Genomic DNA, 18,032 nt, shown 5'->3' on the forward strand with positions numbered 1-18,032 from the left:
AAACTTTTGTCACTCTCCTCAATGAGGTGGTTTGTTGGGTGGGGGGAAGCAACCACTCCCCAACTGACAAAGAGCACTGGTGCGAACAGCAGTTTGTCATCGGGAGAGACAAAGCAATCACCTCTTACAGGGGGTGATTTTATTTTGTTTGCAGGTGAGCTCTCTCCCGCCAACGAAGAGTGACTACACCAGATGTCTTACAGCAGCAAGGCTTTAGTAGCACAGCTGTGCTACTATAAGATACACAGTGTATACATAGACTTTCTAAGAACACTGCCATAATAAATGACAACACTACTTTCTGCTCCATTTACAGAAAGTGTCATCTGGAGGTGTGTCAAATATTTAACTGGCACGAAACTGCTTAGCTTGAAATACTGAATGTGATCATAGTACAAGGCTTGAGAGGTGTAAACTACAATGAGCAGGCTGAAGACAGACAGAATTACTAGTAACCAGATTAATTCTTTATGTATGGGGACAAAAAAAATAATGAACTAGTCCTCCAGCTAATTTAAGCTATCAGTGAAGGATTCTTAATCTAAAAGCTATTGAAGTCTCAAAAGCTAACGAAGGTTAACGGATTTGCTCCTCAAATTTCTGTAGGAAAATGTTCCCTTACCTGAAGATATGTAATAAGCTACTTCCCAAAGAAACAGTTTAGTTTTAAATGCTACACAATAAAGTTACACAGAGAAATGCTGTGTAACATAATAGTCAATTACATTGTCTCAAATATTTTAAAAAGCCATCGACAGATTACAAGTTCAATTACATTTGTAAGGCTAAAATTATCATCTTAATCACTGGCTACTGAAAAATAGTTTACAGTAAAACCTGTTATCCGGCACGCTCGGAGATTAGGGCGTTCCAGTTATCTAAAAATTCTGGTTATCAACCTAGGAAAAGCCAATGGACAATAATAGTAAAACTCAAGTTTTTAATATTGGTAGTTTTGTAGTGTGAGGCAGTTGGTCTCACATTTCTATTTTGAGTTAAAGGTGATTAATACTACTTAAATAAGAAACTGTTAAGCAAATCATGATAAACCAAGACAGGCCTGTGCGCCTGATGTGACAGTATTGTGTCTGGGGGCAATGCCAGTTAACGAAATTTTCTGGTTAACCGAGTGCCGGATAACAGAGGTTTCATTGTAAATGGATTGAACCGAGTATATATGTATTAATTTTAATAAGTAATAATTTAATAATTTTATTCATAAGTAATCTTTGCATTATATTTGTAGCATGTCATACGCAATGTATGCTTCCTCCCACACATTAAAACACATTCATTATTCTCATTTGCTTTCTTATTTAAAGACCATTAGATCTTCAGGATATAGAAAGTATCCTTGTCATGTGACTAAGCACATTTCAGTGTCCAGAAAAACACAACTGCACAGCTCTGGAATGCTATGCTTTCCATCTGTTTATTATAGTCAAATTACATTAACACACTAGAAGTTTAGTAGCAGGAAAGGCTGGTTTTGGGGTTAAGACATGGAACTGGCTGTCAGGAGCTGGCTGTCAGGAGATTTGGGTTCAATTAAAAGCATTGCCCATTTGAAATTGGGAAAGTCTCTAAATCTTTCTGTTCCTCATCTGTAAAATGAAGACATCAGTACTTCCTTTTTCCCATCCTTCAATCTCATCCGTAAGGTGTCTTTACAATAACCAGCATAATAGGGCCTCAATCTTGTAAGGGCCCATGATAAATATAAATCATCTTTGTGACAAGTGACAATCAGCAAGAACGATATAGGGGTTGTGTTTAGCAGTACACATAGCTTGGAAAAGGACAACATTTTAGTGAATAAAACCACTACAGAAAGAATATAGACAACAAAGAAATTGACAAAAAAAATCACTATAAGGCACTTGACTATACAAATGTCAAAAGAATTTTTCAATCACTTTCTCAATTTATCTTGTTGACCTAGAAATGGAAGACACTGGAAAAAAAAACCCCAAATCCTGCTATCAGAAGAACTGAGGGTACGTCTACTAGACTACATGCCTCTGACGACAGAGGCATATAGATTAGACTACCCAGCATAGGAAAATAAAGCGGCGATTTAAATAATCGCAGCTTCGTTTAAATTTACATGGCTGCCACACTGCCAATCAGCTGTTTGTCGGCTCAGTGCGGTAGTCTGGACGTTCTGTGGTCGACATCAAAGGCATTTGTCCACCTCCTAGGTATGCCTCCTGGGATGAGGCATACCTGGGAGGTCGACAAATGCCTTTGATATCGACCGCGGAACGTCCAGACTACCGCGCTGAGCCGACAAACAATGTTTCAATGAATCACTTTCTCTGGGAACAAAGATGTCAGTTTGGTCTGGTCTAAAAGCTTTAAAAAAATTGTTCTAGAACTTTTTTTTAATAACATTTATTTAGAGCATTGTAAATTGGTTTACTAAACAATCGGGCTCTAGTTTACAGTAGCCAGGGACATCATAAAAACCTGGGACTAGAAGGGTCATCGTTCCCCTGCAATGAGGGAAGACCAAGATTCCTAGATCAACCCTAACAGATATTTCTTTAGCCTGTTCTTGAAAACCTCCAAGGGCAAGGAATGCACAGCCCTGGAAACTTATTCCAGTGCTTAATTATCTTTATAGTTAGATTTTTCTTAATGTCTAACCAAAAATCTCCCTTGCTTCAGATTAAATTGATTATTTTTTGTCCTGTCTTCAGTTGATATGGAGACCAACTCATCCTCTTTATAACACCATATCTAAAGACTTATCAGATTCCCCCCTCTGTCTTCTCAAAACTAAAGAGTATGGGTTGTTTTTTTTAAACTTTTCCTCGTAAGTCATTTTCTAAGCCTTTTATTGTTTGTTTTTCCTCTGGACATTTTTCTTAAAGTGGCACCCAGAAATGGTTAACGCTATAACTGAGGCATCACCAGTGCCAAAAAGGTGGAGAACAGCGTTCTTATTAATATTCTGGGGTATATTAGCCATTTTCATAACTTCATCTTTTTTGACTCATTTGTGATTCACTAACTGCTATAACTTTTCCAGGAGTATTCACCTAGCCAGTATTTCCTCGTTTTGTACTTGCACATTATTTGTCCATCTTAAGTGCAGTGCATTGTGCTTCTCTCCGCTGAATTTGTTGATTTCAGACCAACGCTCCTATTGGTCAAGATCTTTTGAATTCTATTCCCACTCTTCAAAGTGCTAGCAATCTCTCCAGTCTGGTGTATGTATCCATTTTATAAGCACTCTCCCTCCATTAACAATGTCATTAATGCAAATATTGACTAGTACCATCGTCCCAGTTTGACAGCAAGTCATTGATAGTTGAAACACTACTCAGTTTGTTATAAGCCAACTAGGGGGAAATGTCATATGGTACTGCGTCAAAAGCCTTACTCAAACCAAGGCAGCACTTTCACAGCTTCCAACCATCCACTAACCCTCTTGAAAAAACAAATGCCATTAGTTTGGCATGATTTTTAACTATTTCCAAATATCCTCTAGGTGCTTACACATTCATAGTTCTGGCTGACAGATCTATGATATTTTGGAGTACAATCCAGACCAGTACAGAGCTGTGTCACCCCTAGCCTGCATCCTTGGATCTGTTCACATGCATTAATTATAGCACAGTATGAGGCTTTTTAATGTACAGGCAGTCCCCGGGGTACATACAAGATAGGGACTGTAGGTTTGTTCTTAAGTTGAATTTGTATGTAAGTCGGAACTGGTACATATTGTAGGGGAAACTCTAGCCAAACATTTCTCCAGAGCTCAGTTTTATTCTCCCACACCTCACTTCCCTCAGTCCTTTATTCTCAAGCTGAGGTGTCTGCTGAGAAAAGCTGCTCCCTGGTCTGCTGGGGAGGGCGGGGGGGCGCTAGCTTCGCGTCTCCCTGGTCTGCTGGGGGGAAGCAGCTAGTGCGGGGTTGCCTCACCCCGTTTGTAAGTAGGGATCTGATGTAAGTCGGATCCATGTAACCCGGGGACTGCCTGTATGTATCATTTTTCACCTCTAGTGCTACCTCAAAAAAAAAACCTTCCCAAGAATTTTGCATTTTGTACTTTTCCCCCCCCACAGAGCTGAACACACAAACCTCCCATTTTGAAAGAACATTTACATGTTACTGAATCATACCACACCTGTTTCACAGGTCACTGAGGTTAGTTTGAACAATACCCATCATGTGTTAACTCTTTACTGAACCTTTGTACAGGCAGTCCCCAACTTACGCGGATCCGACTTATGTCGGATCCGCACTTACGAACGGGGCTTTTCTCGCCCCGGAGCTCACGGGCGGCGGGTCACCGCCCGTGTCCTCTGGGGCGAGAAAAGCTTCTCCCGGTCTCCCTAGTCTGCTGGGGGGGTCCAGCAAAGCCGCTGGATCCCCCCAGCAGACCAGGGACACCCGAGCAAAGCCGCCGCCTGGGGGTCCCGCTGCCTGGGCGGCTTTGCTCCCGGGCAAACGAGCAAAGCCGCCCAGGCGGCGGCTTTGCTCAGGTGTCCCTGGTCTGCTGGGGGGGTCCAGCGGCTTTGCTGGACCCCCCCAGCAGACCAGGGAGACAGGAGCAAAGCCGCACAGGCGGCATCCCGCCGCCTGTGCGGCTTTGCTTGGGGGCAAAGGAGCAAAACCACATGGGCGACGGGGTCCCTCCACCTGTGCGGCTTTGCTCGGGTCTCCCTGATCTGCTGGGGGGGGGGGGCGCAGCTAGTGCGCCCTCCCCCCAGCAGACCAGGCTTTTGTTGCGGGACCCCTCGGGTAGAGCAGCTGGGGTGCTGCTGGGTTGGTCCTGTGGGAACCTACCGGGCAGCGCCCCAGCTGTTCTGTCCCAGGCTCCAGATTCAGCAGCTGTTGAAACTGATCAGGCTGATTCCAGGAAGCTGGGGGCAGAGCAACTCTGCCTCCGGCTTCCTGTAGTCAGCTCCTGGTCAGTTTCAGTGGCAGCAGCTGAATCTGGAGCCAGTTCCGACTTACATACAAATTCAACTTAAGAACAAACCTATAGTCCCTATCTTGTACGTAACCCGGGGACTGCCTGTACATATTCTATTACTGGTCTTTCTTTGGCTCAGTATCCAATTCCCAGATTTAAGGGTCCTCTCACATTCCTTCTAAGGATGCTAAATATTGGTTAATTGACTAGTCAATTAACTTAATGAATTCTTATTGGTTACTCAACTATTCTATAGTCCCCTGGGGTGGGGCTGACAGCCAGTGGCTCCAGCCCCACTCCTGGGGAGCCTCCTGCCACTGCCTCTCTATCAGAGGCAGCAGTGTGGGGTGCCAGGAGGGAGCTAGTCCGTGAGGGGAGCCAGTTTAAAAAACAGCTCCCCTCATGGACCAGCTGCCTGCCACCCCGGGCTGCTGCCTCTGATATAGAAGCAGCAAGCCCTGCTTGGGGGAGGAGGGTGTCTGAACTCCCGGACCTGGTGCAAGCTAGAACTGAGCTGGCCTGCCCGCCTACTAATACACTTTAACGGCAAAGCTGCAGTGGGGGTAGGTCCTGGACCCAGTGCAAGCCGGGACTGAGCAGGGCTGCTGGCCAGCCTGCTAAAAAGTTTACCGGGGGAAAGGAGGGGGGCAGAATGCTTGTAGTCTATAGCATTAACCTATAAGCTGTATAGTTTTGTTGTAGCACATCTACACTACAGCAAAGCATCAAGATTAAGCTCACAAACTCAGCACACATATGCAGGAATCTGAAAGTTTGGCACCCAATGTTCATTGTGCCAAACCTATATTATAATATGAGCCAACCAATCAGTGCTTATTTCTTGGGCATAGAAGTGCCATTCTATCATCTTCTGTTGCTCAATGAATGCCACCAAAAGCTTTGAATTGGTTTTCACTGTGTCCCACAGCCAACTGTCCCCCCACAAGATCATCATGTCCCTCCACTGTTGTTCTTCCTAAGATTCTACAATTAACAAAAGATTGTACATCCTGTCTTTCCAGGACTTGTGAGGACAGAAGCATGCAGCCCAAGATGATATGTCAGAGATAGCACCAAAAAGTGCTGCAGGGTGTGTGGGATTTTAGAAAAGATGAAAAAACTATGGGATATAGATAGTATCATGGAATTGTAAGTTGCACAGTGGGGATTTGACGCCCTTGCTGCTAGTCATGATTTATTCTGCTCCACCGTGCGTTGTCAAAGTTTCCCAGAAGACAATGCTCCAAACAAGGTTACTGTCACACTAGGATGCCTACCCACAGATTCCACATTGTGCACTGACACAAACAAACCTGGTTAGCATGTGCAGCATTGGCACAAGGAGCTAAGCATGCACGGAGTGATGCAGTAACTGAGAGGGTTTTATGCCACCATAACTTAGTTTTGTCCAAGTTTGTTTTGTAGACACAGCTATAGCTCTGTACACTAGATAGTAGTGTTAACATGCTTATCTCCTTTTGCAGATGTTTAGTAACAAGATAGAAAAGTTTACTGATGACAGAAGTTTTTTTTTGCTAATAAGACCAGAGAAGATAAACTTCAAAGGGTGTGATGGATAGGATGCACCAGGTGACGGAAGAGTTAAACTCAGGTAGCTAAGCGGTGTTGGCAGAAAGCAAGTGGGAAAGACTGCTGAAATTTAAATTGAATATAGATGCCTAACCACTGTGCCTGTGTGTAATTTCTAAGTTAGGAGCTGGAGGAAGCAAGATGGAGTCATCAAAAGGAATTACCATGCCTACAAAAAAAACTGAGCATGGGAATGGACTGGGCCTTGAAGTATGGGTCATGAGTAAAGAGAGGAGTGTATGTCTAGTCACAATCACGGTATTTTTCTTTGTTTTGTGTTGGGTTAAACTTCTGTGTGAAACCTATATGCCTCCCTCTTCCCACCCTCCTCTATACCTAAGCTGTGCTAGAGTTACCATTTTTCTCTGTTTTAATCCATTCTTTTCTTAGTTGTCCTGTAACACCTAGCAAACAACTATGCTTTATCAAGTATCTTTTTGTTTTGTCAAAAAAACCACCTTTAAGACAATGACTTTATTCTTATGTCCTGAAAACTAACAGGAGATCTGTGTATGCGCCAGCCTATCCTGAGAAGTCAGCTATCAGAGACAGTTTGTTTTCTGTGGGTTTTGTTTCTTTTTTCAAGCTTTCTTGTGGGAAAACAGCTTGGGGGTACCTCTTGGGAAGCAGTTCAAGTGTTTCTTCCTGGTTTTCAAGGTTTTAAATCTCTCTCCCAGGGGCAGTACATCTATAACACTGGGAAGTTTTTGTAAGCAGAGCCTATAGAGGCAAGGTCTTTTGCAGGCCCTTACCTTCTACTCTCAGAGTGACAGAGTGGGAAAACAGCGGTGACAGAGGGTCTAAAATCTAGGTGACCAGGCAGCACAATGGCTGGTGCAATTCGTTGTAACCAAATGCAATGTAACACACTTTTGGAGAAACATGTTAAACAAGGGGATTCTTATTCCATGCCCTCACTCTACTCCCACCCTTAAGCTGGGGTTTGACACACTCGTGTCACGAGCACTGTCTTCTAGGGATGTTAAATATCAGTTAATTGAATACTTGATTAACCTCACAAATTCTCACTGGGGACTATAGAATAGTCCAGTAACCAGAGTCAGCCAGTCTGCTCCAGCCCCACACCTGAAGAGCCCCCTACCAGCCTGCACTGCTGCCTCTGTATCAGAGGGAGCAGCGTGGGGTGCCAGGCAGGAGCTGGTCTGCGAAGGGAGCCAGTTTAAAAACCGGCTCCACTCAAGGACAGGCTAGGTAGGGGTCTGAGCTCCCGCACCTAAACAAGGCTGCTTACCTATCTGGCTCCTAATACACTTTAAATGCAGAGCCACAGCAGGGAGAGGGGGTGTGGAAATGTGTATAGTCTATAGTATTAACCAATAAGCTTTTCCTTATTGGTTTATCAACTACACTATTACATCCCTACTGTATTCTTTCATTAACCTTCCTTCATTAACCTGCCCACCAAGATGTGACCGAGTTCTCAAAGTATACCTTGGACTGTGGGACTGCTGAGCTATCTGCCCCACTTAGGTGGGAAATCCCTCTCACACTGTGACGTTGTTGGCAAGCCACAAACCACTATTAGGGTACGTCTACACTTGCTACCTAGTTCGAACTAGGGATGCAAACGTAGGCGACTGAAATTGCCAATAAAGCGGGGATTTAAATATCCCACACGTCATTAGCAATCCCGCTGGCATGTAACTCCTCTCAATTGTTTCGAAAGTGAAAGTGCGTGCCGGGACATGTTTGGTTCGAACTAACGCAGCCCAGCGCGCACTTTCACTTTCGAAACATCTGTTGAGCAGAGTAACATGCTGGCATGATCATGCTAATGACGTGCAGGATAGTTAAATCCCAACTTCATTAGGAATTTCAGTCACTTACGTTTGCATCCCTAGTTCAAACTAGGGAGCAAGTGCAGACGTACCCTTAGATGCTGAACTTAGATAGGGACACACCCAAGCAAGTTGCACAAATGCTTCCCCAGCCACTCATGAACAATAGAGAGGCTCCATCTAGTTCTCCACAGCTTCTCAGCCTTGCACCACAGAAGTATACTGTCCTCACTGGTCAGGCTTCTGACCACAGCGAAGTTCATTGCCTAGTACTCCCTACCTCGCTGTGGAGGAGTCGTATTAGTCTTTTTAAACCCAGCTGAGCTTTCTGCAAGCACTTTAGCCAAAATATGCTACAGGTTAGCCTCCCTGGTCCAGCACCCTCAGGACCTCGCTGTCTCAGATGAGGGATTTTTCTGGAACGGGCAGGTCATTTCAGGCCCTCTGTTGCTGGTCCTCCACTGCTGCCTGCCCCTGGGCTTCCTGGTTCCCCCTGCAGCCCAGCCAAGCCACACAACAGCTTCTCTCCTCCCCTTCCCCCATAGCCCAGCTGAGTCACACACTGGTTCCTGGCTCCCCCCCCTCACAGCCTAGCTGAGACACTCACTGCCTCCCCCCCACTTCCCTTGCAGCCCAGCTGAGCCAGACAGTGATCCCAGCACCCCACTTTCCTGCAGCACACTGGGATTCTCTGATCCTGGAACATCCAGAGTCATGCTGGACCTCAGATGCTGCCAGACTAGAGAATCCCAGATTTTAGAGGTGCAAATTGTGTATAAAAGAAATTAGATTTTAAGTGATTATAACTAGCACAGAGATCAAAGTAGGTTATTTAAAAATAAACCTGCAGTGTGCATTCTATAAATTAAACAGGATTGGAATCAAGCAATCTCTTACCCTGATAGATGGTACGAACAAGTTACAAATCTTCAGTACCTAAGCTGCAACTACCTTCCGGCCAGTACCACATGCCCCCCAAGTTTGAAGTCTGTGTCCTCCAGACATGTTTCCAGATGTCGAGTTGAGAGGAAAAAGAGGGCAAGTCATGATGCCACTTCCCTTTTTATTATAGTTCCTTCCAGCTTGCTGGAAAGATCTTTTGCTATAAGATGGTCAAACCATCTCCATTCTATGCATGCTTTCTTTGTTTGGAGAGTGACTTTTTTTAATGGGCCATCAGTGGATCTGGCTACTACACTGTTGTACCGGAAAGGCTGGTTGTGGGTGTTGCCAACCTTCCAACATATTACAGTAACACACATTACAAAACTTCATAGCTTTACATTACAATGACAGTACATATAACACAACAGGCTAGTAATGCTCAACAGATCAAGACTTAAAATCATACCTCACAAGACATACTTTATACAAAACATCATAATTATGACAGTAGTGAATATGAGGATTCCAAGATGATGCTTTGAGGGACAGAGTGCCACATGAGTTCTCTGCTCCCCTCTCCTCCAATAATCTCATTGCTTCCATATGACAATTAGGGGCACAGAGCCAAGGGCACTGATTCGAGGGAATTGCAGAAAGCACCTGAACTAAAAAGGAGGAGGGAGGCACTCAGCGAGCACATATGGTAGAATGGAAGAATGCACATACCCAGGGCTCCAAAAATTGCAGTCAACCTAAAGCAACAAAAGATGTGACTATTTAGTTCAGTGATTCTCAAACTTTTATATTGGCAGACCTCTTTCACACAGCAAGTCTGAGTCTGACACCCCCCCCCCCAAATATATAAAGTATTTTAATTATCACTATTATAAATGATTGAAACAAAGAAGAGTTTGGGGGTGGAAGCTGACAGTCCCCCCACAATAACCTCATGACTGAGAGTCACAACCCCCAGCTTAAACTGCTAGGCTACGTCTACACTGGCCCCTTTTCCGGAAGGGGCATGTAAATTTCACTAGTCGTCGTAGGGAAATCCGCGGGGGATTTAAATATCCCCCGCGGCATTTAAATAAAAATGTCCGCCGCTTTTTTCCGGCTTTTAAAAAAGCCGGAAAAGAGCGTCTAGACTGGCCCCCATCCTCCGGAAAAAGTGCCCTTTTCCGGAGGCTCTTATTCTTACTTTGAAGTAAGTAAACTTTGAAGTAAGAATAAGAGCCTCCGGAAAAGGGCACTTTTTCCGGAGGATCGGGGCCAGTCTAGACGCTCTTTTCCGGCTTTTTTAAAAGCCGGAAAAAAGCGGCGGACATTTTTATTTAAATGCCGCGGGGGATATTTAAATCCCCCGCGGATTTCCCTACGACGACTAGTGAAATTTACATGCCCCTTCCGGAAAAGGGGCCAGTGTAGACGTAGCCCTAGTGTTTTAAAATCAGAACTTTTCCCTTTTTCAGCTATGTTGTTTCATAGCAGAACCATGACAATGTATCATTTTTAAGATATTACAAATACTTTAGCACAATGGTTTTCAAGCTTTTTTCCCCAAGACCCAGTTCAAGAAAATTGTTGATGCCTGCAACCCAACATAATTTGACTAGAGTATGGAGTCCAGGGTAGGGCTGAGGATTAGAGCTTTGGGTTGTAGGAAAGGGCTCTGGTTTTGGAGGGAGTGATCAGGAGGGGCTTACTTTGAGTAGCTCCTGGTCAGCAGAGGTGCTAAGGCAGGCTTCCCGCCTTCCCTGGCACTGCAGACTATGCTGCACCCCAGAAGCGCCCAGCAGCAAGTTCCGAACCAAAGGGCATGGGGAAGCAAGTGCTTGGGGCAGGGACAGTGCGTGGAGCCCTGTGCATTCTCTTCCCCCTCCCCTACCACCCAGGAGCCAAGCCTGCTGAGTAGTCCATGATGCCAGGTCAGGCAGGTAGCTGCCTTAGCACTTCAACCAGTCACCTGATCCCCTTCAGCAATGAACGCCAGAGTCAGACATTCCAGGATCTAGTACTGGGTCACAACCCATAGTTTGAAAACCACTGTTTTAGCACACTCATGAGAACACCAGTTGACTAAATAGTGCAGTTTTCAGAAACTGCTTTTGGCTTTCACAGATATGAATTTATTTATTCGGGTTGTAAAATAAAGGTTTCTCCCCTGCACTGAAGATTCATTTAGAGATGCCCCATTAGTAACTCTTGCAAACTTTACTTAACAATAATAAAGAAAGTACTTAAAAGGCAAACTTTCACTTCGCAAGACATGTATGACCCAACATTAAACATCTTGTTTCGTAATATAGCAATTGGTATCCTCTGAGATAGGGAGGTGATAGTAACAACATGCTGCTTGCCTCATGATATACCTTATCCGAAAGTTCAGGGTTCATTTCACAGTACTTATGTCCTATATGGGCAGATGGCCAGCTACTAAGTCCTTCTCCACCCCAAGTCCCTTCATGTTACATTCAACAATGACACAAAAGCCCAGATTCAAATTCAGAGGTGGTTAGAGAGGAGGGCTGACAGTTGCTGAGCCTGCTCTCCACTTGAAATGAGTTCAGTAACAGTCTTGCCCCATTTAGGACACACTGTAAATTCTGTTTAAGCTGGCTTTTGCTAAATAATCATATGTCACTGACAATGTTTGCTTGTACATCATCCACTAGAACTGTAGCACTAAATAAGCAGCTTAAACTAAGGTGGGATCTTCCTCAGTGGCTGAATTATGCACCCATTTTTATAAGATGTGGCTAAAGCAAAAGACATTGTACATGTGTGCAACAGCTCTTTTATTTATCATCATCAGGACTCGTCAAGTGCTGCACGGCTGTGCCATCTTGTAATCTACTCGCCACAGGCAAGTAGATTATATTAATTGTCAAGCCCTGATTATTATTATTACAGAAGTGTTTTCTAACGTCTGTAAAGTGTTATGATCTACCACATTTTAGTACAATTGTTACAGAGAGTACTTTCACTGAATACATATAATTGATTAGAAAGCAATAGGTCGATCCAGGATGAAGGTAAGTGATATTGCTTGTATCAAAACAGAAGGAGGTACTTGGCATATACCAACTTTTACATCTAATAAGAACTTACAGAATATAAAAATAAAGTAGAGATTTCCAATTATACCTAGTATATAATGAAGGACACTAGTCATAGCAGTAACTTTGTTCAAACTACCAGCTTTAAGCTATATTGAGGAATATCAGGCCTATTCTAGTCTTTTCTGAGAGATTGCACTGGAATCTCTAGCATAGATGATGCACAGGCAGTCAGTGGCATTTTAAACAAGACAGTTAAACATTGACAAACGATTCACTGACTAAAGATGTAAGCGAGTAGTTGACTACTCGACTATCCCATAAGAATAAGCATAAACTTATCGCGTAGTCAGGTGGAGTACTCAACTACTCGCTGTACAAGAGGCAGCAAGGGGGAGGGGAGAAGGTGCTGGGAAGAGCTGGTTTCAGAGCTGTATAAGAGGCAGTGGGGAGGGACGAGCTAAGCCCCCCCCCGCTGACAGGGGCTGCTGCCACTGCTGAGCAACCCCTGTTCACAGCAGCCCGGACTGACTGCAGGCAGAGGTCGCCACAGCAGCAGATCTGTCCATGGCCAGCCTCAGACGCCATAAACAGAGGGTGCTGGACCTGGCCCGAGCCAGTCTGGGACTGCTGCATCTCTGCATTTTAAGTGTAATAAGAGCCGCCCGTAGTAAGGGTTCTTACTACATTTAAAATGCAGTGGTGCAAGCCAGGACTGCTCTACATGATTAGCCAAATAACTGTTCTTTAACATCCTTAATACTGGCACTGATGCTATTGCTACCATCAGTCAAACTACACTAACGGAAATCGAGAACACACATCTAGTCTAGATTGAGTTTAAGAACGTGTAGCAAAAGCAACATCCATGCTACAAAAATTCTGATCAGTATTTTAATTTATCAGAGCAGTGTTTGAGATTAGGCATGGAAGGGTATGTCTAGACTACATCCCTTTTTCGGTAAAGGGATGTAAATTAGGCATGTCGATATTGCAAATGAAGCCAGGATTTAAATATTCATTTGCATAATGGCGGCTGCTGCTTCTCGAAATGGTGCTTTTTTGGAAAAAATGGCAGTTTAGATGGGAATCTTTCGAAAATAAAACCCTTTTTTGAAAGATCTTGTAAACCTTATTTTTTTTAGGAGAACAGGATCTTTCGAAAAAGGGATTTATTTTTGAAAAAAGTTTTATTATTTTTATTTCGAAAAAAGTAGCAGCTGCCATTATGCAAATGAAGCACGGGATATTTAAATCCCAGCTTCATTTGCAATATCGATGTGCCTAATTTACATCCCTTTACCAAAAAAGGGATGTAGTCTAGACACAGCCTAAGAGACTAGTCAACTAGTGATGCCACTCGATCAGAGAGAGGCAGCAAGAGCAGGGGGGAGCAGGAGTCAGTGCTGGGGGGAGCCCTTGTCCAAACCACTTAACCAATTAAATGGGATTTTACATCCCTAGTTGGCTTAACTACCACTTAAGGATGAGAAAAATCCACATCTAAGTAGGGTAATCAAACTGACTAAGTCTCCTGTAGATAGGGGTAGGTGGACAGAATAATTCTCCCATTAGCCTAGCTACAGGCTCTCTGGGAAGTAGACAGTTTATATACAAAAGCACTACCAGTGGCAGTAGCATTATGGCTGTAGCATTTTAAGTATAGACAAGTCCTAATCCCAACTGACGTAGTTAAACTCATCAAATTTTCTAGTATCAGCCAGGTCTAAACAATTAAAATTATGTTTTCCTTAACTACTCTAGGATGAGAACCTCCTCTCTCGGAGTCTTAAAAAATACATCTCTCAAACTTTTATTGTGAGACTGAATAAAGATTGAGAGAAAACAAAATGGTAAGTGTATTATAAACAAACATATTAGCAATAACAGTAAAATTTAACAGTGCTGTCAAGCTAATTTGCATTACATATTTGGGTTTTGAAAAAAGACAACAAAAATAAAACCTCCCACAAAAACTGGGATATTCAAAATTAAGAACTTTAGTTACAACTTCTATTTATTTCAGGAGAAGGCATGCATGGATTTGAAAGTTTTACCTGGAGAATCTGACATGCAGCATTAGCATTAATTGTTCTGTTACAGCAAGGGTGGGGAACCTCAGGCCCGGCTTGCCTGGATCTGGGTCCCCAGGCTCAAGGCTCCCTTCCTAGCATTGGATAGCCCACACCTACTGAGGGACTGGATCACACAAAATCTATTAGCCTAGGCCCCACTAGGCTCTGGTGTGTGAGGGAAACATGGGAAGTGTCTTTCTCCTTCTCAGTCAGGGGCCACACCAGTGAGGGTCTGGGGGGGGGTGTTCGCTTCTCACTTGTGTGCAGCCCTCCCCCACCCCCCCCAACTGATTTTTCTATGGGTTAGCAGCCCCTGGCCCAAAAAAGGTTCCCCGCTCCTGTGTTACAGCATTGTGAAGTCAAGACCAGAAGCAAAAAAGTGAAGGCAAATAGCGTAGCTTCAGGGTCCAAACTTGAATGAAAGGTGAGAGGAGGGCCAGTCAATGAGCAAAACCAGACACATGCTTTCAGTTGTTTTAAGAAGGGATTAGTACTATGGACAAAGGATTTTAACATTCATTTTACAATTGTATCTACAGAGCACACCCCGGCCCTTCTGTGGGCTCCCCAAATCACTCTCATTAGAGCCAGCAAGAGTATTGTTTAAGAGCAAGGCGGGTTCCTAGCCAAGCAGCCACATCGCCCCACTACTGTGACCCTACTCTAGGTACCCAGGCTAGTCGCTCTCCAAACGCGAGGCTCTCTCTTAGCACGCCCCAAGTGACACGCTGCCGCCGAGCACCTGCCCGCGCTCAGCCAGCGGGCTCCGCGTTACCACTGACCCTCCCGGGCCAAAGGCCCCCACAAAGCTGCTGCGGGCGGTGCCCTGCAGCGCTCAGCGCCACCCGGCCCAGGTTTCGCTTTCTAGCTCGCCCATTCCCGGCAGCCCCATGCGGCGCCAGCCTGCCCAGCGCCCGCTCCCTCCCCTGGGTACCCCGGCCTCATGCCACCGCCAGGACCCTGGAGCAGCGTCCCAGCCACTCCTGGCCTTCCCTACGGGCTAGGGGGAGCCCCGGGGGGAACCCAGCACGCTCCAGCGGGCTCCCCGGCCTCCTGCCACGGCCGGGACCTCCAGCAGCCTCCCAGCCACCCCCCGGAGCAGCTGACCTCCAGCCCCGAGCCCGTGCCGCTCAGCGGCCACCAGCCCGCCCCGACAGGCAGCGGCCTCGGGTCCTGCCGGCGCCGTGCGCGGCGCCCCTCGAGCAGCTGATCCGGTGCCCCGCGCGCCATGCGCCGGCCGAGCCCAGGCACGCAGAGGTGACCCCCGCCAGGCTCGCGCCCCCTACCTTGTAGGAGTCGGTGGCGAGCAGAATGTTGAACTCTGCGCCCGCCGCCGCACGTTCCATCTCGCCGAGCACGAGCCGCCGCTGCTGCTGCTGCTGCTGCTGCCGCGAGCGGGGACAATCACAAACGAGCTGCTGCTGCTGCTGTTGCGCCGCCGTCGCCGCCGCCTCCCCTCCTTGCCCAGAGCCTTCCCAAGGGGCGGGGCCGCGGCTCCCCATCCCCCCCATTGGATTCAGCCTGCGATGAGAGGGGGCGGGGCCAAGACCTCTACGCATTCTCGGAAAGAGGTGGGCGGAGTCCGCATTGCACCTCCTTCGGCTCTGTCGTTGGACTCGATCAGCCTGCGGGGAGAAGGGGGCGGTCCAGGTACGGTGATGTCACAACAGCAGCTGCCCCAGGCTCTCTTTCTATTGGCTGGGATCCCTTGAGCTAGGCGGGCGGCGAGAGAAAGAGGCTGGGGAGAGCGGGTGACGTACGGGTGCTGATGACGCAGGTGTCGCTGCTTTCGATTCTTCGCAGGCTGTGGCTGGCGCCGGGAAACGGCTGAGGCGGGGGCGCCCCGCCCTGGGCTGTGGCGCGGGGGAAGCCCTTGGCGGGAATCTCGACGCCGAGGGCTGTCGCTTCGCCCTGCCTCCGCGAAGGCTTGTCTGGGACTGGCGTGGGGCGTCCCGCTGGGCCACGCAACAGCTCCCCGCAGCGCTGCCGGGCCGGCACGGAGACCTGGCCGAGCCCCGCATGGAGAAGGGCTCAGGGCTGCTGCGGGAACCGGCCGAAGCTGCCTGTCATCTGCCAAGGCCTGGGGGAGAAAGTTGTTTAGCGACACTTAGGCCCCTCCCAGCCCTGAGTGGGATGCCCGAGCTGCTACCCCGTCCTGCCCAAGGCTGGAAACCACACGCCCCTGTTGCTTTCAGGGAGCCTCAGCCAATCCCCCCGTGCCCCAGCTGTCGTGTCTGCCTGGAGAGGTGTCTCTTCCCCTGGGGAGGCAGCTGCTGTCCCATCTCTTCTGAGCAGTGGGGCTGTGTTCTCCAGGCAGAAGCCTACCACCAGCAGCTCCCCTAGGGGCTCCTCTGGCTACCTCTACATTACAAGGTTTTTGTGCCAAAACCCATGGAGGAGCCACATCTCAAATGCACTTTTGTGCAAGGAAATCAAGAGTAAAGTGGCAGAACGGAGGGCTTTTTCCGCCATAGGTAAACCTCATTTTATGAGGCATAACTCCTTTTTGCGCAAGAGTTCTGATGCAAAAAGGCAAGTGTGAACGCTCCAGAGGAGCAAGAAATCCCTGTGGGGAAAAAGCACAGGTGCGATGATAGCCATTCACAGAATGGCCATCAGAGCTTTCTTGTGCAAGAGTGTCCATGCACTGTGGACTCTCTCTTGTGCAAAAGCACATCGCTTTTGTGATGTGCTTTGAAGTGTAGATGTGCTCTTGCGTAAAAAGTTTTGCCCCCAGAGAGCTTAAAAAAAGAGAGAACCAGCTGCAGTCTTTGGTAGCTGACCATTCACTCTCAGGCAGACAGACACACACAGAAAGAGCTGTTTCCTTCCAGAACACAAGGAAGGACTCATTACCTTAAAAAAAAGGTGATTTTAATTAACAAAACAAAATTATACTTGATAATGTATACTAGTTGGTAAGTGTTACAGAGCAACTGAGCAAAACAAAACATAGAGAACATCTCTTAGGCGATGTCTAGGCTACAGGCTTCTTTTGGATGAAGCTTTTTTCAGAGGAGATCTAGAAAAACTTCTTCGGAAAGAGAGCATCCACATTGCAAAAGGGCATTGAAATAGTGATCTGCTTTTTTGAAAGAGAGCGTCCATACTGAATGGACACTAACATTAAAGCTGTGATTACTATGGACGGTGTGGCCACCAGGTAACCTGTGTTTTTCCTCTTTCCTCTTTTTTCAAAAGAACTCCCTCTTCCCCATACACATGCGTCTTTTTGCCAAAGAGTTCTTTCACAAAAAGGCTTCTTCCTTGTAGCATGAGGATTACCAGGGCTTGACAAACTACGTAATCTACTCGCCCGTAGTGAGTAGATTACAACCCGGAAGAGCCGGGTTCAGGCGATCTGCACATGTGCGGATCGCCGGAGAAGCGCGGCTGGCGAGCGGGGTTTGCCGCGGCTCGGCGGGCCCTGAGGATTACCAATGCTGGAAAGAACCCTCTGGCTACACTGGCATGATCTTTCACAAAAACTCTTTAGTGCAAGAGTTCTTGTGTTAAAGTAGTTGCGCAAGAGCGTCTACACTGGCATGTGCTTTTGCACAAGAACATCCTTGCCAGTGTAGACGCTCTCTTGTGCAAGAAAGCGCTGATGGCCATTTTAACCATAGGGCTTTCTTGTGCAAGAAATTCATGTTGCCTATCTACACTGGCCTCTTGTGCAAGAACAGTTGCGCAAAAGGGC

At 46.5% G+C, this 18,032-nt stretch overlaps 1 protein-coding gene across 2 annotated transcripts in view; it reads right to left on the reverse strand.

Moving 5' to 3' along the window:
• NAMPT (nicotinamide phosphoribosyltransferase) overlaps window positions 1-15,950 on the reverse strand; it is a 49,676-nt gene extending 33,726 nt beyond the window's left edge. Inside the window, exon 1 of one of the 2 annotated variants that reach the window (XM_075926987.2) lies at window positions 15,619-15,950. In XM_075926987.2, the coding sequence (XP_075783102.2) occupies window positions 15,619-15,891 (273 nt within the window). In that variant the 5' untranslated portion in view covers window positions 15,892-15,950. The remainder of the gene's footprint in view (window positions 1-15,618) is intronic. The other variant, XM_075926996.2, reaches the window with a different exon arrangement.
• Between the last annotated feature and the right edge of the window lie 2,082 nt (window positions 15,951-18,032).

Source organism: Pelodiscus sinensis, chromosome 1 (assembly GCF_052426305.1).
Source record: "Pelodiscus sinensis isolate ZL-2025 chromosome 1, ASM5242630v1, whole genome shotgun sequence".
Lineage (NCBI taxonomy): Eukaryota > Metazoa > Chordata > Testudines > Trionychidae > Pelodiscus > Pelodiscus sinensis.